The sequence below is a fragment of the Takifugu rubripes genome, chromosome 1, assembly GCF_901000725.2.
Source record: "Takifugu rubripes chromosome 1, fTakRub1.2, whole genome shotgun sequence".
NCBI lineage: Eukaryota > Metazoa > Chordata > Actinopteri > Tetraodontiformes > Tetraodontidae > Takifugu > Takifugu rubripes.
Window position 1 is genome coordinate 25,042,081 of NC_042285.1, and position 27,832 is coordinate 25,069,912.

At 44.1% G+C, this 27,832-nt stretch overlaps 1 protein-coding gene across 2 annotated transcripts; it reads left to right on the forward strand.

Moving 5' to 3' along the window:
- The first annotated feature begins 480 nt into the window (after positions 1-480).
- Positions 481-27,765, forward strand: spegb (striated muscle enriched protein kinase b). 2 transcript variants are annotated; one of them, XM_029836719.1, is made up of 41 exons: positions 481-1,446; positions 6,862-6,948; positions 7,198-7,264; positions 7,404-8,941; positions 9,017-9,160; positions 9,239-9,421; positions 10,095-10,261; positions 10,450-10,538; positions 11,809-11,984; positions 12,089-12,349; positions 12,450-12,608; positions 12,723-12,912; positions 12,993-13,222; positions 13,469-13,588; positions 14,178-14,282; positions 14,413-14,619; positions 14,698-14,821; positions 14,910-15,082; positions 15,166-15,278; positions 15,353-15,521; positions 15,595-15,691; positions 15,806-16,006; positions 16,104-16,161; positions 16,263-16,340; positions 16,505-16,677; positions 16,760-16,786; positions 16,899-17,051; positions 17,625-17,667; positions 17,754-17,822; positions 17,907-20,592; positions 20,685-20,834; positions 21,458-21,574; positions 21,658-21,825; positions 21,971-22,093; positions 22,642-22,806; positions 22,907-23,672; positions 23,744-23,983; positions 24,063-24,286; positions 24,852-24,927; positions 25,131-25,280; positions 25,861-27,765. In XM_029836719.1, the coding sequence occupies exons 1-41, from the start codon at positions 1,038-1,040 to the stop codon at positions 26,114-26,116; spliced, it is 10,731 nt and encodes a 3,576-aa protein (XP_029692579.1). In that variant the 5' UTR covers positions 481-1,037; the 3' UTR covers positions 26,117-27,765. The 2 variants fall into 2 exon arrangements, with proteins under 2 accessions (XP_029692579.1, XP_029692582.1); XM_029836722.1 differs by lacking the exon at positions 481-1,446 and adding an exon at positions 4,832-5,474.
- The last annotated feature ends 67 nt before the right edge of the window (positions 27,766-27,832 follow it).

The window sequence follows — 27,832 nt, forward strand, 5'->3', positions numbered from 1 at the left end:
ATTCGAGATAATTTACGTGTCCCCGATGTTGACGTTATTGTGAATGCTTTAATGGGAAAGTGTGCGATACAGGTCCAAATTTCATAGCTCGGCTCCGTGAAGTGCTTCTTTTATGTAGTAATGTTCCAACTTAGTTGGTAAATATAGAAGTTGCTGGAAATATCAGCCCCGGTGCTGCAGCTGCCGCCTCAGCTGTCATGTTAACATACTGGAACAATAACATTTTCTTTTTCAGGATATCTGGCCAGGGAGCGCCATCGCCCCGGCTTTATAATTAACCTACAACTTCAATATCCTTCCAATAACAACCCCATAGCTGACGAGTATCGCACCATCTTGCACGTTCTAGTGACCCCAGGGTGGCTAAAAATGACAAGGGGGTGGGAGCTGAGCCATGACTGGGCAGACGGATCAGCATGCAGCTGTCATTGCACGGCTTGCTGGGCCACGACTGTCATTTCCCCGACTGGTAGAGGTAGCGGGGGATCATGAGAGTGGTGATCTAGCTTACGAGACAAGAGTGGGTGGGGTGGGGGGGGACCGTGCAACTCACTGGACAGGACCTTTTGCTTGCGTTAAAACAGAAGCCACACAGGAACAGACCAAGAGGAACTTTCCTGGAGATGAACACACCTTGTTCTGCGAGGGAAGTTGCGAGAGCTTGAATCCGTTGGGCAACATCTGCGAAAGGTTGTAAAGTCAACAGGAAAGAAAAGGTGGGGATTTTCCTGACTGTTACTTCCAAGAGGCAACTTAAGGGAGCTGTTAATGCAACATGATCCAGTGGGTCCTGCCCTAAAAATACCTCCGAGCTGAAGAGCGGTGCTGTCTCTATCGCCTTAATTACCCGGTAATCAGCGAGCTCTTTCTCTGGACGACTGCGGAGATCAGAGAACAAAGATTCGACGCCTAAATGTTCATCAAAAAGAGAGTGAGCCCACTGTTGTATGGTGAATTAAACATGTAAGGGGCTTCACCTGTAGTTCGAGGGCCTTCAGTACAGCTCCAGAACCCACTGTAACACCAACCCTTCAACCATGAGGAAAGCAGAGACCCTGAAGAAAGGGGCAGATGAAGCAGTGGCACCCCCCAGCCCCATCATACCCCCAAAGCGTTCCAAAGCGAGTCAGGAACAAGCAGCCTGGGACCCTCGGGGTCCTGGCCGTCCCACACCGACGCCGCCCGTTTTCATACGCAAAATGAGGAACGCTGCCGTGGGGACGGGCTGTGATATCCGCCTCAAGGTAACGGTGGCCGGAGACCCCCAGCCATCCTTGTACTGGTACCACAATGATGACCTCATCGACATGGAGAACCAGGAGTATGGAGGGCTGTGGATTAGGGACTGCAAACCCAGCGATGCTGGCCTGTACACCTGCATCGCCAATAATCACCTGGGGGAGGCACGCAGCAGCGCGGTCCTCGCCGTCCTGGATCTGGGTGAAGGTAATCTGTTTAAAGCTTCAGTAATAAAATCTGAGATTTGCTTGGTTGTTTGGGGGGAGAAGGAAAGGGTTCAATCTTGTAATGTTTAAAGTGTGGTGGAAGATCAAAGTTTTCATTGGAAAACTTTCAAATTACCTGAAAATTACCCAGCATGCAACTGGATCAGCCCGCTAACTAGCATATCGCTAGCCTCTCCTGCTCCTCGTGCGTCCGCAGGAAATATTAGAACTCAAATTCAATATATTTTAATGTTCATTCTGCTCATTATGTGGATAGCTGTTTTTACACTTTTTTTTACATTTTAGTAACGGTACATATTACATTTATACTAAAGAAACGTCATTGCATTGATTTTGATGTGAAGCTGTTGATTACTCATGTAAAATAAAGTAAATAATTAGGATTTCCATATGTAATGGAGAATATTTCATTGGTAAAAATGGAGATGACAACATTCAAAAGCATTGCATCATTTTCTGGGATATTTTTATCAGTCTACATGAAAATAAAAATATCTCCTTCTTTTTCAGACCAGGGAAAATATTTGGTCCTGCAGGCAGACAGAAAATCTTTTTCTTTAGACAAACTCCAAAGCTGTTCAGAGTGTGTTAGCATTAAATGTAGGATGTTGATGAGTAGCTCGTCTCTGGTTTAAGCAGCGTATCAGCCGAACCCGGGTTTTATTTAACTGTGCTGGATTCAGAACAGACAGGCACTTTGAGTGCTTCAAGTTTACTGTAAAATAGAATGACTATTTTCAAATTCAGCTTTTTGAACCTCAGCTAGAGTGATTTGTTCTGCAGTGCTTATTCTGCATTAATAAACAGACTTAAGCCTCAATACCTTCAATGTGCGAAGACAGTCAGACTGTAAAATATTTCCCAGCCACTCCAGCCTGAGTAGATTGTCAGCAAATGGCGGTATTCTCTGATGGGAACAAGTGGATACATAATTCCTGAGTATAAAACACAGAGTGGATCTGTGATGACAGGGATTCTTTTGTTGTGAACAGCAAAATATGACAACAAAGTGTATTTCCATTAAACGCTTTAATTAAAGATAGGGTTGACATAACTGATATGGCAGGAACTTGATCATCTGAGGGCAGCCTTTATGTTCTCCTCATGAAAGAAATATCACTGACAACACACACACACACACACACACACACACACACACACACACACACACACATATATATATATATATATATATATATATAGAGAGAGAGAGAGAGAGAGAGAGAGAGAGAGAATACTCTTAACCTTCTTCAAACTGTTGACTACAGCCATTTCTACAGCTTTTGTATTTACTAGAGATGAGCTGAGGAAAAGATGCAAATGATGTTGACCTCATTCTTATGATACAGTAAAGGACCTATAACTTCAGAATCTGTGCAGGCAGCTCAGCAGCTGTTCAAGTGGTTTGATTCTTTGCATTAGCGGCACGAGCAGTTGGCTCTGAGATGATGATATCAGAATAACTGTCGCTCCTTTTGTTGTAATGAAAGAGGAAAAAGAAGCTCCCATGGCTCTGACTCTCCATTTTAACCTTCAGTTTGATTCAGCGCTCTGCAGCGTTGCTGCTTGTGTAGTTTCCAGCTGTCCCATCACTCAGTGACATTAGCCGAAGCCTCCTCCTCTCTCTTCCCCTCTCTCCCCTGTCACTCCGCTCCACCTTTAAAAATGTCTCTCTAGACCCCCCCCCCCCCCCCCCATATCCACCAACTCGCCGTAGATCTATTTATACAGAGGAATGTGCCAGGCCTTAGATTTTTGTGATGGTGGCAGGCCAACGTCTCTCCTGTTTCATTGGAAGACATCACAGCTAATTTTAGCGCCGCTCACTTTGACTTTTTTCTTTCCACTGATCCTGAAAAAAGGGCAAATTTCTTCATCATTTCTTCCTGCCTCAAATGAGGAAACAAAGTAAATGTTGTGAGATCTCAGGTTAATAATTGTAGGACTGAAAGACAGGAGTGTGCACCTCTTCCTGTGCCCATCGAAACCTTCTGTAATGTCAGCGGATCCATCCAACATTCTACTCTACATCTTCATTTAGTACCATCAAAGCAGCTGCAGCTGGCCGGGATGGGAGTGACACTTAGAGAGGGAGGAATCAATCAAGGACTGAACGATACCACGTCCTTGCACCTACAGGCGGAGGAGTGTTCGCTGTTAAAGTGGTTTGGTTGGTCCTCGCAACTCTGCACAGGCATTTAGAATTTTGAGAAAATGATTAGATAAAGTTACATTTGAATGCATGTTTAGATTTTTAAGGGCAGGTGATGGTCTGTGAGGTGCCCAGATTCCATTGTATGATATCATATTCATTATATGATAGAACAGGTGGAGCTGCAGTGACACTCTGGAAATCCCCGACACCACCATGTTGCTTTAATAGATTCGCTGGGACATCAGAGTGTTAATGCTTCTTAAGCAAAGACTTTTGCCTCATTTATTAAGTTTATTTGTTTGATTTATCCCATATTCATGTTCCATTGAATACAGAGGTGTAAATATAAGATACATCATGTGCTGCAGATGGAATTACTACAGATTATGGAGCTTAAATTATTTTTTTAATCAATCTGCAGTTCGCATCTTCTTTGTTATACCGAGAAAGAGGAACTGGCTTAAGGTTGTTCCATCAGCTTGGAGATGTCCTCACGGGTTTTTGCACAGCGAAATTAAGCTTCTTTTTTTCGTCACATGTCAGGGAGACTTCCCTTTTAATTAAATCGGTGTCACATGCTTTAACGTTGCTGCAAAAAATACAGCTGCCAAGGAAACGCGAAGGCGTTCACGTCACCAGAGATTACATAATCAATAGATCGCGTAATTACACCCTGATGTTTTTACTCTTCCACAATTCTGTCCGTCCTGTTAGACGCTTAGTCGCAGGTCATATTTAAAGTAACTGGCCACCTTTTCTGAAGCAAAGGCTTCTTCCTTCCCAGAGAGGTGCGTGAGAGGACTTGGCGTGCTCACAGAGAGAAAGGTGTGATGTGAATTGAAATGATATTCTTGAGCCATTGCAATGCTCTGATGAATACATAACACTTCCCTGTGAGGTGAAGATTTCAGGAATTGAATCAGAATTACACGGATGCAACCCTGCATCAGAGTACAGCAGCTGAGCTCGTGCACCTTGAGCTGTGGCGTGGTTGGAGTCTAGTAGCGAGAACCAGAGGCGCAATAAAAATCAATCATCTCCCCTAGAAGTGGGATTTAGGTGGCCAATAACTGGTTCCCAGTGTGTTCCAGTAATGCAGACGGCTGAGGAGCTCCTTCTAGCTGTTGCAGTACCCCCCCCCCCCCCCTTACACACACACACACACACACACACACACACACACACACACACACACACTGCTGACAGCACAACGGCGGCTCATTACACCAGTTGTAGAGTGAGACACAGGCGCAAGGGAAGCAAGGAAAAAATGAAAAATGTCAACCTGCGCTCTCGAACACTGATATCGAAAGGGCTGGATCACCCCCACCGCTTCCTCTGCCCGTCGGTGCGTGGCGCATGCAGGGTGGTGCGCGGCGCATGCAGGGTGGTGCGCGGCGGGGGAAGATGCGTACGCCGTCGCTGGCTATTGTGTGGAGAGAGGAGGCGACCTCGGACTGGATGATGCGCGTTCCACAGACCTTTGCGCCAGCGCCGGAGCTTTATGCGTTGTGCTCTTCAGAAATGGATTCTGTCAGAAGTGAATAAGACTTTGAGGTGCAACTTGTTACATAACAGACCAGCGTGCCTTCTTTCCTTTTGTCTTTGCAGTCAGTGACAAGCTTTATCCTTCGCGTTAAGAGGAGCTTATTATAACTTAAATTCGAGTGAGATTTTTTTTTTAATGCTGACGCCTAGGAAACAGCCTGATTCTGGCATATAGTAATGGCTCGGAACCCCCGCTGTATCTTGGGGAATACCCTGCTGCTGAGAGTAAGCCAAGACAACAAAATACCAGTCGAGGACTTACCAAGCGTGGCCATGAGAAATATCCACAGCAGAAAAAATATCAGGCAAGTGCTGTTTCAGTTGTCTGGTAAGAACCATTTTGTGATTTTTCCTCACGTTAATTGCTGCTCAACTGATGCTCAAATACTGCATTTTGATTATGGTTTGATACAACCATGACGACTGTAGGCACGTTTGGCATAAAATTGCTGATTTTTGTGTAACTTTTAGAGTTTCTTTAGATCTTCGCTGCTTCTCAAACTAAGTTACATGCACAATAAGAACGCACAGTAGGAGAGTTTATTGGAAATATTTAATAAAGAAAGGTAATTAAGCTGAAAAGAGGTCAGTACGTGTCGAGCTTTTCTGCAAGCTGTCACTTCAGCAGCTGGGTAGTTGTGCTGATGGTTTTAATGACATGATGCTCCATTCCCCTGGACAGTGGCGGGACCTGCAACAGCAGCAGTTTTGATATGGAACAACCAGGAGACCTTGCAAAGGCAGGCTCGGACTGTGCTGTCACATTTCTGAAATGCTGAAGGTTTGATTGTTGCCTTTAGTGTCTCACTAATATTTGGAAATCCTGATCATTTTATAAGGCTGGATGTTGTTCAAAATTGGGTCTTATCTCTAATATATAAAGTCCTTGTCTGCACTTTTACTAAACCAAACTTTCCTGACAGTTTTGGTCGCCTTCCTTTCAAATTGTAAAAATATTAGCAATTAATACTAATGTGTTTTTTGTATATATACTGTATGGCAACAAAGGTGCAGTGAAGTTAAATGTGATTGAATTTGTGGATTATGGAGAAAGAATGCCCTGTACTCTTCCGCTGATCCTGTGCTGCTAAGAACCTTTTTCATTTTCTTATTTTCTGATTATTATTTAAGTAATTCCTCCTACTGTGAAATGTAAACGCCTCGTGAGAGCTGCTGGGATGCCAATGACTCAATAGTGCTTTCTATTTTAGTGTTCTCCTTGGTTTAAGGGAGAAAAAAATCTCCCACATGGTGCAACTGGAACAGACTTTAAGGTTTAAGGGCATAAAACTGACAAGAGTCAATTTTCTAAAAATACCTTTAAGACAGAGCTGTTCAGGTGTTGTCAAACCTGAAGACTCGACAACATTTCAGCTGCAGTCAATTTAGCACATTTAGCTTAGCTCTGCTAATTAGGCCCCAAGGGTGATGGAGTTGCAGTTTTAATCAAATGGAGACAGCAGGAAAATAAACTTTGACGTCATGCAGAGCTAGTTAAAAAACATGTAATCTGTCGCTATCAAACGTGTTTTTTCTACACTGCAATTCACTGGTTATTGGATTACTGATATCTGTCGATATATCTTTGTCGTGGGCGACAGACCACATCTGTCCTCTCGTTGTCCGATTAGGCTTCCGACATGTTATACGACTTTAAAATGAACTCAGTAATTGTATTTCTTTCTTTTTCAGATTCTGAAACGACAGACGATGAAGGTGAGAACCAGTATGAGACCAAAGACGATATTGGAGATGATGAGGACCAGACTGTCCACACAGGTATGCACCTTCTTGACGGCAGTTATGACTTAGTTAATTTCTGGTGGTAATTGTAAGGCACAAGAGACAATGGTCATCAGGGACCAGTGCTTAATGACCTGTTTTCCCCCATGAGTTACAATCTGCTGCATCATTTAATATTCACGGGAATGATAGAATGATGAAGGTTTTGGCCCTATTTCAGTGCAAAGTAATTGAGAATATTAATGCAATTTACAATATGTAACCTCCTACTTATCTGAGATGCAGTGATGGACAAAACTGCAGAAGATGCCAATAAGAAACGTGGACATGTGGATCTCTCTAACACAAGCAGGCAAGAAACCAAGGAGTATTATTAAGGACACTGCACATAATTCAGCTTCAGCGACAGATCGTAATAGATTGAGTGTCAATCAACAATAACCTAAATATCGATTTTGCTTACAGATTTTGCTTCAACTCCTTTATTTCAGGAACCACTCAGAGACGTTTTCAAGAGAATCTCCTCCACAAGTCCTCCCTCCTCCTTCCCCGAGACTCGCCAAACGTCCCTCCACCTCACCGATGCCAAGTCGGTCTGGTTCGACTACACCTGTCAGTTTACGGAAGAAAGTTGTTCTGCCAACTGAATACCAAGACACAGTCCCCGCGGAGTTTGAAGAAAAAATTAAGCAGCCAAAATCAGTGGCCCAAAGCAACAGTCAGGACTCTCGACCACAGACTCCTCTGAGTGAGTACTCCCGAAAAGAATTCACTCCCAGACCTTCTCCAAAGCTTACAAGGGCGAGCTCAAAAGTTTTTGAGAAGGTCAGAGGCTTAGAAGAACGGAGAAGAAGCCTGGATTTTCCTGAGGGTTCTGTCTCTGGAAGATCCTGGGCTGGATTCAATCGGGCTGGATCTGTAGATTCAGATGATGGAGGAAGCCGGTTGGGCATCTCGAGAGAAAGCTCGAGGGAAGATTTACGGGAGGCTTTGAAAGAGGATGCTGCTGAGCGAAGATCTATGTTTAGACAGAGAGCCGCTTCACTGGAGGAGAAACCGCATTACTCCCAAAAGGTTCAGGATATTGAGAACAAATTCACAGAGGAGCTGCAGCGCATTAAAAAATTGGTTGGTAAACCTCATCTGAAGAAATCCTTTTCAACTGAGCAACTCACCCTCAAGAGCAAGCAACGGCAGCCTCTCCGGAAAATTGAGCCTATCCCCCCACAAGTTCTACAAAAACTCCAGGCAAGGGAACGGGCCCAGTCTGCTAAAGAACAGAGAGAAAAGGAACAAAGTCGGCAACCCATGCGAGAACAACAACAAGATCAGACTCAATTCCAACTCTACAAGACGCAGAGTACTGGTTCCACAACTGTAACAGTTAGTAGTTTTGGAGAGCTAGCGGGCACCCCAGAATCCATGCAATTATCTGACCTACCCGGACAACGTTCCGCTCGAGAATTAAGTAGGGTGAGTCCGGTTACAGAAATAACCCAGAGGTCATCGCCAGCATTCTATCACCAACAAAGGGGAGATTCACCAAGCAAAAATGTTGCTGACATGACATTGCGGAAAGTTGACCGAAGGCCGGCAAGTCCCTTGGTACAAAGGATATCACAAATGCCAGAATCCCAGCACATAAAGGAATCCCTGCATTCTCTGCAGAATAATGAGACAGCAGGGAGGAAGACACCAATAGAAGTGACAGTAAGAAAAATAGAAAATAGACCCGAAAGTCCATTGGTGCAAAAAAGATCCATCACCGTGCAAGATCCTTCTCCTCAACCTCCACAAAAACCAACGAGGGTGTCACCAAACACTCCCACAGAAGAGAAAATGGAAGTGGAGCCACCTCGACCAGCCTCGAATTTAAGAATCCCAGCAATTATCGTTGAAGACGAAAAAATGGAGGAGGACGCTCAGACCAGCGAGCCTCAGCTGGTCGTCACAAGCAACAAAGAGGAACAACAGCAGAGCAGAAGAAAAGAAAAGAAACGTCGCTCTCGACCTCTGTCTCCCGAGCTGGGTGAGATTTGCTTTTACCACTCGAATCTCTCAGGAAAGGCAGCTGTTTTTGATATCATGCTTGTCTTCTGTGTAGATTCCTCTGATGATTCATACGTGTCAGCGGGAGAAGATCCCATGGAGGCCCCTGTGTTTGAGTTCCCCCTCCAGGACACCGTGGTTTCTGCTGGTGCAGATGTCATTTTAAAATGCATTATTGCCGGCACCCCCAATCCCGAAGGTCCATTTACCCTCCGTTTGACCATGTGAATGTGAGCAATTGGTACTAAAACTGCGCCATTTGTTTCCTTTGTTACAGTTTCCTGGATGAAGGACAACGCTGATGTTACTGCCTTAACTGATTACACTGTCAAGGTGGAAGGCGAGCGGCATACTCTGCTCATCAAATCGGCTAGACTAGCCGATGGAGGAAAATATTGCGTAACTGCTGTTAATCAGGTGGGCAGAGCATCCAGCAGTGCCGTCCTCACAGTTAAATCAGGTAAGTTGGATTACCCATGGCCATTTATCCTGCCTGACACTGGACCTGAGATCACTCCGCCTGTAGTAGCCGTAGGTGACAGTACAACATGAAAATAGCAGGGCGATGTTTCAAAGCAGTGACAGTAACAGCACTGAACTCAAAGGTATGTTTTAAAGGGCAATCCGAAATACAAAGGACGTATTTCAGATAAAGATGCAAACACCAGAGCGGAGGCACTCATTCTTCACCCACTACAGGGGGGCTTTGTAGACGCTCTTTTCAAATAGACCCTTCAGCATTTTTGTTATTAAGTAAACACCAAAATTACACATTGTGTTCTCCTCCTACATTGGTTTTGTGTGTCCCATGATTCCTCTCCTCCTCCTTTGTCATTGCCCCTCGGAGCAAAAATGACTGTGCCATAGATTCCAGCTGAGAAACCACACTTATAGTTACCATAGCAACTTGGCAGCACAACTGAGCCTATAATTTGCCCAGTGAGGCTCAGTGGTTCCACCCACTGTGAGCGCACAATCACATTTGATATCTAAAGTAACATTTCTCTTTTCCCTTCAAACATAAACTTCTGTTTGATCACTAATACCTTCAGCGAGAAAACGAAAACTTTCGCATCGGTTAGAAAAAGACATGGATGTAATTACTACCTTTTTTGGTTTTGTTGCTTCCCCAGAGTCTGTACAGGAGCCAAAGGCGAACCTGGGTGTACCCATGGATATCAGCAGCCCAATTACATCTGATGAGGAGTATCTCAGTCCTCTGGAGGAAGGCATGGAATTTGGTGGCCCAGAACCAAAGCAAAATATTGATATGCGGTTTAGGCAGCCTCCTGCATTCCTGGTAAGACTTTAGACAGTTAAACCGCTATAAACACTTAATTGACTCTACCTCTTTTGTAGAGTGTCGTTATTTTTAATTTGGAGTAACAGTCCGGTTCAAAGTACAGGATGTCTTGTGCTAACGGTGCTAGCCGTGTTGGTCTAAACTGCTTCCTGTAATCTTCCTTATTTCTCTTACGTCTCCAACAGGTAACAGTGAGGGATCAGTCTGTCATCGAAGGACAGGAAGTCACCATGTCGGTCCGTATAAGTGGACAACCCAAACCCATGCTGTATTGGTAGGTCATCGCGCTCGCTCCACGCATTTCATCGAGCTCGTTTCATTAAAAGGCCTTGTTCTATATCACTGCACGGTTTTCTGCAGGGCGTGCAACTTTATTTCATCCTTTAAAGGAAGCAGGAGCTTAATGTTTATGCCCAACAGTCTTCAGGCTGACAAAACCTCCCTAATGGGGGAAAGGAATAACACGCTTCTCCCAATTATCTTGGAATACTTAAGGGCCAGGGAACACAAATGTCAGGTTGAAATAATGAGGCATAAAACAGTCTGAAATCACAATGCAACCCTGAGCTCATCCAAAAAAGCTCTGACTGGGTGTTTTTGCGAGGGCAATGTCTTCCAGTGTTTTGAGACCACTTTTTAAAGATCAGCAAGTGTTTTTTCTTTGCATTTGTTTGCCAGGACAATTTAGAAGTATGTTGATGCCTATTTCATCACCATCCTATCTGTCCTGCACCATTCAGCTTTCTTAAGACCCCTTTTTTTGTACAATTAACAGTGCTAAATAACTTAATTTAAGAAACTATCACCAGGTTGTGGTCCTAATAAATCATCATCAACAACTTTCTTTATAAAGCACTTTGAAAACACCCAAAGCTGGAACAAAGCGCTGTGCAAAAAGAAGAATAGAACATAAGACAAATGCACAAAAACAATAAAACACTGGCTGGCTCTGAGGTAAAGTGCATTAAAGTAATCCAGCCAGGCGTAGTTTACTGTTTCAAAGTGCTTTTGTGCAAGTAAGGGCTTTACCTTTGCCCAAGGTGAATGAAACCGGGGTTAACTACTGCACCTATCCAATTTAAATTCTCTGTCCACATTAAGACCCAAAATTTAGACACTTCAAATCATGTCCAATTGATGGAGAACAGGGTCCTCTTGTAATTTTGGCTTTTCTTTCTGTATTTGTATTCTGGTGGATTTAAATCTAAACGTGGGAGTTAAAGCGCTGTAATAGTTTGGCTAATACACATGTTCATGAAAGTGCAACACATCATATTGATGTAGGACACAAGAAGGGGCTGAATCAGAGAGTTAGTCATGACTCTCCAGAGACCAGGGGAGAAAATGCTTAACATGTTGCTGCCTTTACTGGTAATAGCAACAACAATAGTGTACGGGGCATCCTTTATACTGGTGCTTGTGTTTGGATAAAAAAGAGTGAGTGGTTGCTCATCCTCTGCAGGAACACGCTTCTGAGGGGCATGAGTCACTGCTTATTTAAAAGAAGCCAAAACCTCTCTGACCATGACTCTGCTCTTTTGTAGGCTGAGGGACAGAGTGACGGTGAAAACAGGCCCACGTCACATAGTTCGTGAAACTGATAATGGCACTTTTGAAATGACCATCAAGTCAGCGGTGAGGTCAGATGCTGGGATTTATACCTGTAAGATCATTAATGAGTACGGGACAAAGCAGTGTGAAGGAAAGCTGCAGGTACAAGGTATGTGTCTTTTCAGGTCTTTATGTATTACTGAGCACGTTAACCCTGGTTCTGTTCTGGTACCCTGGCTCTGGTCTTTCAAACACCCTTTTTTGAACACTCAGCACCACCAGTTGAGCCTGGACTGGCTGTAATCCGTCCGTTGAAGGACATCATCGCCAAGGCCGGGGAGACAGTTCTATTCGAGTGTCACATCCTCGGACCAAAGGACACTGATGTGGACTGGCTCGCCGATGGGAAACTGATCCAGCCAGCGCTGCTCAACTGCAAGATGCACTTCGATGGAAGAAAGTGTCGACTCTTGCTTAACTCTGTACATGAGGACGACAGTGGGAGCTACACCTGCAAACTTAGCACAGCTAAAGGTTTGAACTGTGGATTCATTTAATGGAACATGCCAGTTAGAGTTAAATGCACCTTTTCTTCATTTTTAGTTACTTCTAAGTTCAAAAATGTGCTCTTTAGAGGAAGTGACTTCTTGTGGCAGACTCAGAGTCATCCCATCCGTTGATCCGCTCTTCACTCGCAAGCTGGATATTTTGGAAGTAATTGAAGGCCGTAACGCTCGATTTGACTGCAAAGTCAGCGGAACGCCATCTCCTAAAGTCACGTGGTGTCACTTTGGTGGGAAAGCACACTCAACACAAAACTTCTGATTTAAAATAAAATGGTATGTTTTTTTAATATCAGGGTTGGCAAAGCTTCACATCCTTTCTTATTCCTTCCTTTTCGATGTAGACCATCTGCTCACGGAGAGCGAGGACATTCGTATCCTTCAGGAAGGTGGACGCCACTCTCTCATCATTTCTCATGTCACCAAAGAGGATGAGGGTTTTTACATAGTCACGGCCCGTAACTGTCATGGTGAGGCTGAGACCTCTGCAGAACTTTACATACAAGAGCCGAGGCCAGCCATCTCTTCTCAGATGTAAGCCTTTTTCAGGAGGTGTCAGGCCGTAGGGCTTGCATTCATCTTGCAGTTGCTGAGTTGTTTTCATCTGCGCTTAGGGCTAAAATGGAGAAGATGCCATCAATCCCAGAGGAGCCAGAGGTGCCTGAGAATGAGGTGGAGCGTTTCACCATGCCAGATTTCATCAAACCCCTTTACGATCTGGATGTGATTGAAGGGAAGGAGGCTGTGCTCAAATGTAAAGTGGCCGGCTTGCCTTACCCCACCATCGTCTGGTTTCACAATGGCAAAAGGATTGATAGCACCGAGGACAGAAAGATGACGCAGCGTAAGTTAGCTTAAACAAATGAACAAAAGAATACCTTGGACAAGCCAACAGTGAAAACATGGCAAACTCAGAGAAGAAAAAAGGAGAAAGAAATGTATAAATCAACAGTGTAGTAAAACACATTTAGCCTGAAACCAGAACTATCTGTACGTTAGCAGCTACCAAAAAGAAACTAAATTAGTTCTTGCTGAAGATGCTTATAGACCGGTGTGCTTGATATTATTTGCTCTCTGCTTTCTCCTGCAGTCCGCGATGTCCACAGCCTGGTCATCCGCTCTGTGAGGCATGCACATGGTGGTGTCTATAAAAGCGTCATCTCTAACAAAGTTGGCAAAGCCACCTGCTATGCTCATCTCTATGTAACAGGTGACTGTCATCTTTTGTTTTCCCATTTCATGCTTATTGCAACTTTTTTTGCAATAAAATTTCTGACAGAGTGCCACTAAGAAGAGCGGTTGTGATCGTCGTATGACTGGAATATCATTTGTTGTCATGTCTTGTCCTTGTTGTCTGCATGCTGGGCTCCAAATTCTGCTTCTTTTGTCTCAGGATTCGCCAAACTTGTTGGCATAGATGAGCAGATGGCACCACATGAGGCTGTTATTCTCACCAGTTTAGGAATGTGTGTGAATATAGACCTGTAGTATGAAGTTGTGTGAAGAATGATGGACACTAGCATGCAGTAAACTCTGTCCATGTCCTGCAGTAGATGTCTGTATTCTTTGTGTATGTGTGTGTTTTATGGCAGCAGTAGCTACCTGATGTCTCTCAGTGCTGCAACCACAATGTTGCACAAATCAGGAAGTGACTTAAGTGATGCACTGTATGGCTTGACCGACTAAGCAGTGACTGCTATTCTGGGTCCATTTATAACGACCTTGTCATTTAATGGCTGCAGACACCAGCTGATCGAGCACGTGCTTTGACATCTGACATGGACTTTTGCCATTTTCAGATATTCTTCCTGACCCTCCAGATGGAACTCCGGTGATAGAAGCTATCACTGGTAAAACCATCAGCTTGAGTTGGAAGAAACCAAAAAGGCTGGATCCTTCAATCGGTACATGCGATGAAGATATTCACAACAGCAAATTAAATATGCTTTTAAGATCATGGAAATATGACATTCCAGGGTCAGAGGAAATCCTGTCAGCATGTTTTGTGTGTTTTGAACCCTTTTGTGCATTTAGACCCCAGCTCCTTAATGTATGCCATCCAGCAACAATCCCTGGGCTCCATCCAGTGGACCATCATAGCTTCCGGCCTGAAGGACACCACATACACCATCGCCTCCCTCTCAAAAGGACTCCGCTATGCCTTCAGGGTCCTGACGATCACGTCCAAAGCGTTCAGCAAGCCCTCACCTGCCACCGAGCCGGTGCAGTTGCTGGACAGAGGTACTTTAAGCTCGCCAAACCACGAGTGCAATCCACGTTCCTTTTGCATATTGTTTGTGCTTTATGTGAATTTTACAGGCCCCTATCTCCAGGAGGCCCCGGTTATTGTCGATAAGCCGGAAATTGTTTATGTGATTGAAAATCAGTCAGTCACCATAACCATCACCCTCAACCATGTTAACGCCGCAGTCCTCTGGAAGAGGTAACCACGCCCTGATGTGCTCCACTTCTTATATTACACAGCTATGATGAGATAATGAGCCGGGTCCATAATTTAAACTCTTTGTCAGGAGGGGAATGATTCTGTCCAGCAAACCAGGCCTGTGTGACATGTCGATGCCTGACGATGACCAGCACACACTGAAGCTGTTCAAGGTGAGGAGCGATGACATGGGAGAAATGACTTTTGTGGCCTCCAACAAGCACGGCAACGACAGCTGCACCTTCACCGTGGAGATGGCAGGTAGACAGCCGATCCCTCGGCCCACCCAATTCACCTGCTGACCAGTTAACCTCACAAACCACCCATCCCCTCTCGGTCCCCAGCTGCACCAACATTTGAAACTATCATGGAAGACTTGGATGTCTCTGCTGGGGAGAGCCCTCGCTTTGCTGTAGTGGTGGAAGGCAAACCTGTTCCTGACATCCTTTGGTTCAAGGTTGGGTTGTTTTTTTATTCTTTTACTCATAAATACAGTGTATTCCTACTAAAGTCTGTGCTTGTTGCTTTCAGAGTGACATTCTTCTGGCAGAGAGCAGTCACTACACATTTGTATACGATGATAACGAGTGTTCTCTAGTGGTTCTAAATGCTTGTCCGGAAGACTCTGGCGTGTACACCTGCACCGCTCGGAATTTGGCAGGTTCGGTGTCCTGTAAAGCTGAACTTACTGTTCATGAAGGTAAGATTTTTTTTTCCAGTGTATTTTGAGATTATTTGCCTTTTTCCATTTTAAACATGGGCATTTGCTGCAGCCAAGAGCAAAGAAGATCCCATAGATGATGAGGAGACAATTCTAAGGAAAATGCGCAGGCTGACTGACCACTATGATATTCACAAAGAAATTGGAAGGTGAGTCATTTTTGAAATTTTCAATTTTTCTTTCTACGCATTTTGCCGTCCTAATTTGTCAGCGTTCGAGCTCCAATTAATCGCCAAGAGTTTCCTTCTGTGTCTTTGCTGCAGAGGTGCATTTTCCTATGTTAAACGCGTGACTCAGAAGTTAGGGAAAATGGAGTATGCCGCAAAGTTTGTGTCCACACGAGCCAAGAAGAAGGCATCTGCCCTGAGGGAGATGAACCTGCTCTCCAGGCTGGACCATGAGAGAATTATTTACTTCCATGATGCGTTTGAGAAAAAGAATGCAGTCATTATCATCACGGAAATGTATCCTCACTGAACAGTATATCAATACCTAAGTGTAGAGTGTATATATATATAAGCAATATCAGATCCAAATATCAGCCTTAATTAACCTTTAAAGATGCCATGAAGAGCTGCTGGACAGATATGCTAGGAAATCTATGATAATGGAGTCTGATGTAAGTTATGCAATTATTTCTAACCTCAGCAGCGTCTGTTTAACTGGAAACATGATCCAATTAAGGCTGTTGTTGGCACTTTTGCATGTTGTGATCATCAGGTGCGTTCATGTACGAGACAACTGCTCGAAGGCTTGGATTACCTTCACAGCCGAAACATCATACACCTCGATGTTAAGGTATTTTTACTGCCTCCCATGAGCTTTTTCCATTTTGCCGTATGTCTGTGCAGAAAGTTGTTAAAATGAAGCACTGGGAATATTTTAATGAGACATTTATGCAACCCTACAGACAGTCTGTGGTTAGAAGATAATAAACCTGCAGTTTGTTATGACTTCAACAGCCTGACAACATCCTGATGGCAGATCCCCACGGCGACCAGATCCGAATCTGTGACTTTGGCAACGCTGTGGCGATCACACCTGATGAGGCGCAGTACTGCAAATACGGCACGCCAGAATTTGTAGCACCAGAAATCGTCAACCAGACTCCTGTTTCAAAAGCATCAGACATCTGGTAGCGAAAGCCTCCATATCGATCAGTTTCAGTTGTTTGCCATTATCTCACACCCTGGTCTTCATCTTTTTATTTTTACTAGGCCAGTAGGAGTTATTGCATATCTGTGGTGAGTAAATAATTAGTATTATACTTTTTAATTTGTCTTTAATATTCTGTTTGATTTTATGATTATTTAGAAACTATTTTTGTATATAAAATACATGACTTTTTTCTACCAGCTTGACGGGAGTTTCCCCATTTGCTGGAGAGAACGACCGCAGCTCTGTGCTGAACATCAGAAACTATAACGTGGCTTTTGAAGAGAGCATGTTTGCCGAGCTGTGCCGAGAGGCCAAAGGGTTCATCATAAAGCTGCTGGTAGCAGACAGACTGTGAGTAACACCACAAGATCTCGCCATTTTCTTTTCTATTTTTAACCTGTTTAATGTAAAATAGGTCCATAAACAGAAGAGGAAATGAGTCATATGTATGAATAATACACCAGGGAGAACATTTTCAATGAGTGATGTATTTTTACTGCACAGCTTTCATAAGTACTGGAGCAATAAATCAGCTTGCAATAATCTTTCAGGCACTTAACTGTGCTTTCTTAGCAAACATTACAATAAACAAGGCAGATTGTGGTATTGTATAATGGTAAATAATTAATTTACCACTCTCAGATTGGAAGGAATACAGTTTTAACAGTTTTAAGAGGTTTTTACGCAAGATTATACTGAAATCTTTCACTTCAAATTTTCAGATATTATGTTGAATTTGCTTCCCAAGAGCTCAGATCATTCTTTAGCTATTTTACACACATTGTATCATTACAGATAAAATGTCCACCTCCATTTCTGTCGTTCCCCTTTATCAGTCATTAAAAACCCTTAAAATTCTAAAGAGACGTGTGCAGACAGGATTTGCATTGCATTGCCTGTATTACATGTGAATTTTTTCTACAGGAGACCTGATACTCAAGAATGCCTGCGACACCCTTGGTTCAAGGTCAGTAAGTCTACCTACCTGCAATTTCTATTAGACTATCAGTCACGGTCCTATGATTATTTATATATATATATATATTCATCTAGACCCTTAGCAAAGGTAAAGCTATAAGCACTGAGGCCCTGAAGAAGTTTGTGTCCCGCAGAAAATGGCAGGTAAGAGATGTTTGATTTTTTACTTTGTTTTCCTCAGTATTCTTGTTTATGTCTTTAAATATTATAATATTTTGGTTTAAACAGCGTTCCCTAATCAGCTATAAATCAAAGATGGTCATGAGGTCCATACCTGAGTTGCTCAACGATTCCACCAGCCATATCTCCATCGCAGCTCCACGGCACCTTAAAGAGGGTTCACCGTTGCCATCATCATCCTCAGACTCTGATGAAGATATTGATGAGCTGCCGTTTATTCCAATGCCTCTTCACATGGAATTCTCTGGATCGAGAATGTCGCTGAATGAGATCCAAACCAATGAGCAGAAGTCAGAAAAGCAGGAGGGAACAGGGAAATGCTCCAGCTCTCCCTTACAAGCCCAGGAGGAAATGGAATGTGGCCGTGAGGAAGTTGCTAAAAATGGAGTTGAAATGGGTAAAGTTCGCATACGGAAAAGGTCATCGCTGGAGGATGACAGGGGTTCTTCAGATGACGAAACCCCTGCTGAGCTGGTGAAAAAGACAGAGGTGACTAGAAAACCCCTTCGACGAGGTTCAAGCATGGAATCAGATAAACCAGAAGTTGGGCGACGGAGAGGAGAGCTAAGACGTGGTGGGTCAGCAGACAGCGCATTGATGCTTCGGATCACCCCAGAGGAAGGAGCTACAGAAGGAATCCAAGAGGATGGACAGAGAGTTCTAAAGAAGGCCGTCTCTATGGAGCTGCCTCGGAGGAGCGCCAGCCCAGGGACTGTTAAAATGAGTCAGGAAGACTACGCTCTGAAGCTGGAGCTAATGAGACAGCGACTGCTTCGTGGTGGCTCCGTGGACAACAAGATGAGTGGACTGAGAGGACCTCTGCTGGAAACACTGGGAATGGGGGAAGAAAAACGTACAATGTCCTCAGATCGTTACTCTCGTACCGCCCGTTTGAGTCCACTGACGAGGGCGGCATCCAGTGATTCCACAAGGGATGAATCTTCTAATCAAATAAATAAAAATAAAGTTTTACGTAAAGCTGCTTCTTTCAGTCAAGGTGATTCCGAACCCATAGCTTTACACCGGCGACTAGGAGCCCCCTTAGAAATTCCTTTGGCACAGGTTGAGGAGAGAAAGTTAAAGGAAGCCATATCAATGTCAGCCCTCACTGAGCAGATCAAGCTGGACTCCCGTCCGGAGACGCCTCGGGAGCCTTCGCCAAAACCCCCAACACCAGAGTCTGTAATGCAGGAAAGCCCAACCAAAACAGAAAGTGAGGAATCCTTTATCGACAAAGAGATGAAGCATGATGATAGCATAAGTGAAAAGTTGGATGGGTTGACCACAGATAATTTTGATGAGCGATCAAGCACAAGTGGGTTCTCAGAGAAAGATATGAGCATATCCGAAGAGCCAATGATGGAATCAGAATGTACAACCCAGAGAAATCCTACCCCCTCACCTGACATCCAAGAAGAAACCATGGATGTAGATGCGAATGGAGAACAAGAAGGAAATGAAGAGATTATGAAGGAAGAGGAGGAAAGAATTGTTACTAGTGAAAAATCCAATGAGGAACAAATTATTTGTCAGGAAAATATAGAAGATGAAAGAGAGAAATCCTTAGACGCAATCATAAACACAAGCTCACCAGTGGAAGAGTATAAGAATCCCCCTGCATCAGCTTCTGAAACAGCCTCATCTCCTTCCCGTGTCGTCCTTCCAGATGGAACGTCTTCAGCTTATGCCAGTATTATGCAGACGATCATGGTTCCCACAGCTCAGCCGCTGTGTCAGCAACATTTAAGCCCCTCAACAGCTGCTGTCCCATCAAACTCTTCAACCTTAGATACTCCTAAACCTTCTTTAGCCGCAGCTTCACTTCCCAGTGTCCCATTAGTTTCATCTGGTCCATCAACAGCATCTTCTACCGCGCACCCTGCTGTATACTCAAGGGTAGCATCCCCTGACATGATCACCAAGGAACCCAGTCCGCCACGGACCACCCCGCATTCCTTGTCTCAGCAAGATTTCTCTGTCGGTGCCAACATTCAGGATATTACTAGTGAAGAACTCTTTGAAGCGCGTTTCAAGAAACGTGAGTCTTCCCTCTCAAGAAGCCTAAAGTTTTTGTCGAGATCAAAGAATGGGGACAAATCTCAAGCGTTGGCATCAGACAATAAAGAGGCAGGTGAAGAAATATACAGACCTGGGCCAGTTGGGGCACCTTTGGAATTGTCACATAGGCGACTGGAGGAGAAATCAAAGTCAGTCCAGGACCTTCGCGAAGCTCAGAAGGACCAAGGCTTCATGAGACGGCTGTCTTTACGCTTGAAAAGAACTCCGTCGGCAGAGCGCAAGGAAGAGACGTCCAACGAAGAAGATTCGTCTCCTTTGAGACGGAGGCTTTCGTGGACCCTCGGGCGGAGGGGGTCACAGGACAAGAAGGAATTGGAAACGATGCACATGGATGGTGGGGGGTCAATGAGGGAAAAAGAGGATAAGGAGAACAAAAAATCTAACGAATCACCGGTTCTGGCAATGCGTCGAAAAATCGAGTCCACCGTGGCTGGCATCTCCACAAGAATCCGCAGTTACTCAGAAGAAAGGAGGTCATCAGAGGAAAAGGAACCCAAGAGAACACCCATTTTTTCCATGATTCGCCGTGCGACTTCAGAAAATCGTGGTGTAAAACCTCACAGCTTACCTCAGAACCAGCTGGCCGCTCAGACTGGTAATGGCGCCTCATCAGAGTCTCTGGACTCTGTGTCCAGCAAAACGGACCCATCTCAGGGTACGAAAATAATAATTAGGCATAATATCTTGATTTCTTTGCTCCTTACTGATGATTGATATGAACAAGAAATTGACATTTTTTTGATAAAGGTGTGGAGATGGAACGCAGATCCCGCTGGGATCGCTGGGGCCTGACCAGAGGGAGGAGAGATAAGACGGTGTCACAACCCGACATACCAACAGCGATCTCGAGAGAAAATAGTGCTCTGCGCTCGCGGCAGTACTCCAAACTGGCTTCTGGTAAGTTAAATAATAGAGATATTTAATTCATATTAGCAAATTGTTACTGACAAATTTCAAATTAAAGCAGTTGTTTCAGAGATTTTGAATTTTCTTTTCTAAAGTTGGATAATTTAGATTTTATATATCATGTTGTTATGAAGATAGATCTACAATCTGGGTAAATCCCTTCGTAGTGAGATGAAACAACAAACAGCCTGTCTGGATGTATTGGTCTTATCATCACCATGATGTTGCCAGGCAACCCATGAATAGTTTAGGAGGTGATTTCCCCTGGCCGAAGAATAATCTCAGACACACACACACACACACACACGCACACACACACACACACACACACACACACACACACACACACACACACACACACACACACACACACAGCATAGTTAGTGAGCTCCAGAGTTGCTGGTGAATGAGAATTTGTCACCTTCAACCACAGCAAAAATAAATCAATGAAATAATGAAAGTTCGAGGGCACATTTGGGATAAAATATTGCTACTGTAGCTAATGTTCAGAAATCGCACCATATTTCTGGTGACAGATTAGCTTTGAAGTAATCGTTTTCAGACGAGGGCCACAAGTAAAGTAAAGAGTAACGGGATCTAATGTTTGCTTCCAGATTTTCCACCAGTGTTTCATATCAAACTGAGAGATCATGTTCTCCTGGAGGGGGATCCTGTCACACTTAGCTGTCTGCCAGCGGGCAGCCCCCATCCGCACATCACCTGGATAAAAGGTAAAAGGAAAGAAAATCCTGTGGAGTGCTTCACAGTCTTTTCTATCAAGTAGTTTAAAAACTGATCACTCTGACCTTTTCAGATAAGAAGCCAATGGAGATCGATTCCAGGATGAACATGATCGCCTGCCCTGATGGCCGTCAGCTACTGATGATCATGCAGACCACCAAAAAAGATGCTGGGGTCTACGAGTGTGTCGCTACCAACCCTCTGGCCTCCGTGTCCAGCTCTTGCACAATATCTCTGGCTCGTAAGTACCATATCAGGGTGTCTGCAGGAAGTAATGTGATCTAAAAATGATTAAATAAATACTATTACGCTCTCACTACAGAGGCTGAAAACGATAGACTAAATGATACGAATATTATTTACGTATGCTGATGTGTGTTTTCTAGGCCTGCCCAATCGTCCTGGGACACCTGAAATACCTCAAAAGTACAACAACACTGCCTTGGTACTTTGGAGGCCCTCAGACACTATGGCCCCATGCACATACTCTCTGGAGAGAAGAGCTGAGGGTCAGTGTTCACTTATAGCAACCATCCAAAATATTCTATTCTTCAGATGCTTTGTCTCAATCCTTTTACCATAATTATAAAAGGCTGCCACCCCCTGACACTGTTCACCACCCTAAGTTAATGTGGCCGATTTGAGATACTGAATAAATTTGTGACTAAAATAGTCAAATTTCCAGTGAGGCAATTGCGGTTTGTATTGTATGAATATCTGAGAGAAATCCATTTTTCAGGCAAGAAATAGCTTTTTCTGGCAGTTTCTTTTCCACTGGCAAGCAAACAACAGAACAGTGGTGTTTGGTGTCTCTCTTGAGACTGCCTGACTCACACCTGCCTACTAACCTATAGAGATTCACCAAGTGCATCCCACTACAAATATAAATATGACCAAATAATCATATGATATATAAGATGAGTCATCATCTACAGTATGTAATAAAATAGACTACATTTTATAAACAATGTTTGGGTGAACTTGAAATAAAAGTGTGGCAATAACCATACATTATTTTGAAAGAACTTCAATAAAATGTCTTACTTTTACTCTCCAGGTGAGACCAACTGGTTGATCGTGGCCACCGGAGTGGCAGACTGTTATTACAATGTTGTTGACCTGCCAGCAGGGGGCGCCTTCAGGTTTAGGGTGGCTTGTGTCAATAAAGCTGGCCAGGGCCCTTACAGCAGCTTTTCAGATGTTGTTCGTCTGGAGTCTAAAGGTACATTTTGCTCACCTTTTATACTACTTATGTGTGTGCAGATAAAGTGATGTAGTAACATCAAATAAAATCGGATTCACTCTCACTGTCTGTTTTTTAGAACCACCAAAGTCCACTGCGTCGGTGGTGGTCAAAACTGTCCCTGCAGTTACTCCTCCTCCGGCTGTCGTGATGATGTCATCCATGAAAGTGCCTCCCATCAAACCAGCTCCAACTAAATTAACCACAGTGACACTCATTCCCTCAGCGCCACCTTCCACCTCTCCGTCTGTGATGAAAGCTGCTTCTCCGCTAACCATCAAACCCGCAGTGCCGCCTGATGCTAGTCGTCCAGCTGTTACTCCGCCTGTTAGCACTTCCCTGCCAAAGCAACCGACCGCGCCAGCCAAAGCCAAGACCACTCTGAGCATCAGCATGAGTAAACCTCAGAACAAACTGACGCCCCCACCAGTTGTGCCCCCGAAACCACAGAGCCCTGTGATAGCAGTGCTCTCCACAAACAACACACCTCCCTCTCCCAGCTCGACACCTACGCCCGTCATCGGGAAACCTATTTCATCGGTTCCTGTATACAAATCGGCCCCGTCCACTTGTGCTTCTCCGCCTTGTCAGTCAATCAATTCCTCCTCAGCAAACACCCCCATTTCGGTTCCCACGGTGACGCTCTCCCCACCTGTTGTGGTGGTGCAGAGTGTGACGCCTGTGCCACAGGGAGGCAACAGTTGGAGCACCTCATCTGGACGGGTCACGCCATCAGGGAGGGCCACGCCTTCTGGACGCAGGACGCCTCTGGGCAAACCTGGAGAGGGATCTCTGCGCCAGGGTGTCCCACAGAAGCCTTACACCTTCATGGATGAGAAAGCAAGGTAAACATTGCATCTTTAAATCTTTTGATGGGGTTGTTTTAACACCGACTTCCGATGTTTATCGTGAGCAGAGGACGGTTCGGCGTGATCCGTGAGTGCCGGGAAAACGCCACAGGAAACCTCTTCTTGGCAAAAATCGTTCCGTACGAGGCAGAGAGCAAGCAGGAGGTGCTGCAGGAATATGAGATCCTCAAGTCTCTTCACCATGAGAGAATCATGGCTCTGCACGAGGCTTATGTCACGCCGCGCTACTTGGTGCTCATCTCCGAGTACTGCAGTGGGAAAGAGCTGCTGTTCAGCCTCATTGACAGGTGAGGCACTTGATGTGACAGAAAAGCATCGCCGGAATCGTATCCCCAAACGAGCGAGCGTGTGCCTGCTGGTTTTCAGGTTCCGTTACTCGGAGGATGACGTGGTGACCTACATTGCGCAGATCCTCCAGGGTCTGGACTACCTCCATTCCCGACGCATTCTTCACTTGGACATCAAGCCGGAGAACGTCATTGTCACTCACATGAACGTCATCAAGATCATTGACTTTGGCAGCGCTCAGATCTACAACCCGCTCTTCCTCAAGCAGTTCAGCCCTCGGCTCGGAACCCTGGAGCACATGTGTAAGAGACTCAGTCTTCCAATTTTCTCTCCTAATCAGAATTTTCAGGACACAATTGACTATGGAGCCTTTTAGGTGCTGATGATGAGTTGTCTACTTAGTTGACGACCATATAATGACCAGATAATGAACACAGCGTGCAGCTGTTGTTTTTTTCTAATCTAATAAATCTAATAAAGTAGCAGCAGGTTCACACAGGACATCCAAGAAGGGACATAATAGGTCTTAATCCATTTCTTCTGACTGTGATAGGATAATAGCCTTCACTAACAAAACAATATAGCCTCATAAATGAAATGTAAACTTCATATGGGAGGAAAAATGCACATGAATTAACTTGAAATCTGCAATCGGAACTGTTGCTAGTTCATCCTAAATGTGAACAAGAAACAGGAAAAACAAAACAATTGCCAGACTAATGAAAACTGCCCCCCACCGTAGTGGTTCCATCAGAGAAACACAGGTAATAAATGTTAATCTGTCTGTGCGGTACCAAGGTAATTTTCAGGTGAAATTAGTTATCTCGTAAACGCACCGTGTGCAATTCTCCTTTCTTCTGCTCGCAGCTCCAGAGATGTTGAAAGGGGATGTTGTTGGCCCTCCAGCTGACATCTGGAGCGTGGGCGTGCTGACTTTTATCATGTGAGTACTGCTTTCACAGCTTCCATGCAGCAAGTCATCCTTAAATAGAAACGTAATTGTGTAGTTAATGTGAAATGTGATTTAGAATTGTATCCCGCTGCATCGCTTTTAGGCCTTTTTTTCATCCGATGTAATCTTACCCGAGTCTTTGGAATTCCAGTATGACCCACAATTAACCCAAAAACCATTCATATCTTTTCCAGGTTGAGTGGCAGATTGCCATTCAGTGAAAAAGACCCTCAGGAGACTGAAGCCAGGATCCAGGCAGCAAAGTTTGACCTCTCTAAACTCTATCAGAATGTCTCCCAAAGTGCCTCATTGTTTCTAAAGAAGATCCTCTGTAGCTACCCTTGGTAAGCTCAGTATCAGACTTTATACTCTTTATGCTCTTTATTCTCAGAATTTATCCTTTTTTTGACCATGTGTACACAACAGTCTCTTCATCTCAGAGTGTTTATCCCAGCATCAGAGCAATTTTTAATCAGTCTTTAATAGATATTTCTTTTTTGTTTACCGAAAAATGATATGAGTGGGGTGGGGTGGTGGTAGCTCAGTCTGTCGGGGACTGGGCTGAGAATCGGAATGTTCCTGGTTCATCCCGGTGCGGCCAAAATATGGAAGGTTCTGGTAGTATGAGATGAGATGAGATGAGATGAGATGAGATGAGATGAGATGAGATGAGATGAGATGAGATGAGATGAGATGAGATGAGATGAGATGAGATGAGATGAGATGAGATGAGATGAGATGAGATGAGATGAGATGAGATGAGATGAGATGAGATGAGATGGTGGTTGGTTTTACAGAAAACCTGGCTGGATGGAGCATGTAGCTCTGGGTTGATCACCACTGGATGAGAGGAACATGATGGAATCTATGATCTTTGCCTGAAATGCATTAATGTTTGCATCCTCGCTGTCTGGTCGTCAACAGGGCCCGTCCCTCGATCAAAGATTGCTTCAGTAACTCCTGGCTTCAGGATGCCTACCTGATGCGCCTCCGCCGGCAGACACTCACCTTCACAACCACCCATCTCAAAGAATTCTTGGTGGAACAGCAGCGCAGAAGAGAGGAGGTTGCCACCAAGCACAAAGTTCTCCTACGGTCCTACCAGAGCTCACCACAACCGCCCACCAGCCCCGTCACCCTAAACGTGCCAGTGCCACCCATTACGCCTGTCACCCAGTGAGACCTGGCTTCTAATCACGACTCGGCGAAACTTTACGGCAAGATTTTGTGCCGCAATTTGGCCGATTTCTTCAGGTTTTTGAACTCATTGGATTGAGAACTCTTAATTACAAGAGCCTGGTGGTTATTTTTATATGTTGGACCTTGTTCTTGCAAAGGACGGGTGTCGTCTTCAAGTTAGTACCTCAAGGTTTGTAACTTTTGCCTATATTTATTGAATAAATGACTCCATTTTCTTACTCTGCAGTTTTGAGAGTAGGCGCTAACTGTTCCAGGAAAGTAACCCAAAATGATGATAAAGTGATAAAGTGAATGTAGTTCTGATCAAGTTTCAGTAAGTCGATAAATTCCTGAGTAACTTATTAGGCTAACATAATGACACTTTTGTCCAATCACTGTAGTGCTCTTCTGTTGTGTCTGATTCTGTCTGGTGTTGAATGCTACCCAGAATTCTTCTTCAGTGGTGTTTTGCGCTACAGCCTTTTATGCTGCCGTGGCCACTTAGAATCGTAGCAGGTTCCAGTTCACCTGTCGCACACACAGTTCAGAGGAATCTCTAAAAAAAAAGGGCTACTAGAAACCGACTCTGCACTATTTCTTCCAGAATTTTCAGAAACAGGATAGCAATGATTCTGTCACCCACAACACTAAACTTTAGAACTCACAGAGGTATTTGCAGCCAGTTTAAATCTGTCTGGCAGCGATTTTTGTTCTTAGAACAGATAGAACTTCTTCTTTGTATGTTTTGATTACTAAAGAATCTGTTGGCAACAAACTCCCAACACGCCGAATTACCATTCTATTCAGAAATTGTGCGGCGTAGTGCATTTTCAAGCAGTTTTAACACATTAGAATCACACATTTATCCCTCTGATTTTACTGCAATGGAGTATGTTAATTTAGCCTTTTTAGGTTCACCTCTAAATCTGCAGTCAGACAAATGTTCCACAGTTAGACTGATGGATGAACACAGATCATGTGCATTATTTTAAGCTCTCAAGTCAGCGCTGATCATTGCTGTAGAGTGCTCCCCAGAACCTCTGCGTCAGTTCCATCAGCACTACCTTGATCAAAAAAGAAGGCCGGTTTGTACTTGAAGCCTGCAAAGCACCGACACTTATCAGAAAAGTGTGACAGCACAATCAGAGGAAAATCTGAAACGTTCCCACCCAAACATCTGCACCGAAACATTTGAAGTTGTTCTAAGAATTGTTTTCACTGGCAGACGGGCAAAGGTTTGATGCCATGTTGCACTGAAATCTGTATTTCCGTGCAATAGTGTCACACTCTTGAGTGGGATTGAGTAAGACACAAACAGGGTTTTCAAGAAAAAAAAAGTTGAATGCTCCACAATTTGTATTAAAAATCCACTGCTGTATTTTGTGGAATGTGTTGCGGTGCCTCGTGTTGAATATTATTCCCACAGAGAACATAGTTTGTTTCATTAATGACAAGCCCTTTACTTGGATAATATGAATGTCAAGGCTTTGTGTGTTCTTTTGCAAATTGGTTATTTATTGAGTGACTGTTTTTGTTATTGCTTCGTTTTGCTTCATTTTATTTTGTGAAATTACTGAGTCTGGCATGGAAAAGGCATGACAGCTGTTAGGGCTATGAAAAATAAAGTAAATATGACATATAAAAATGAAATACGATGATTTGTTTTGGCAGCGGTACAAACCTGTAAAACTGTCTAAATATTGTGTGTCAACTATCA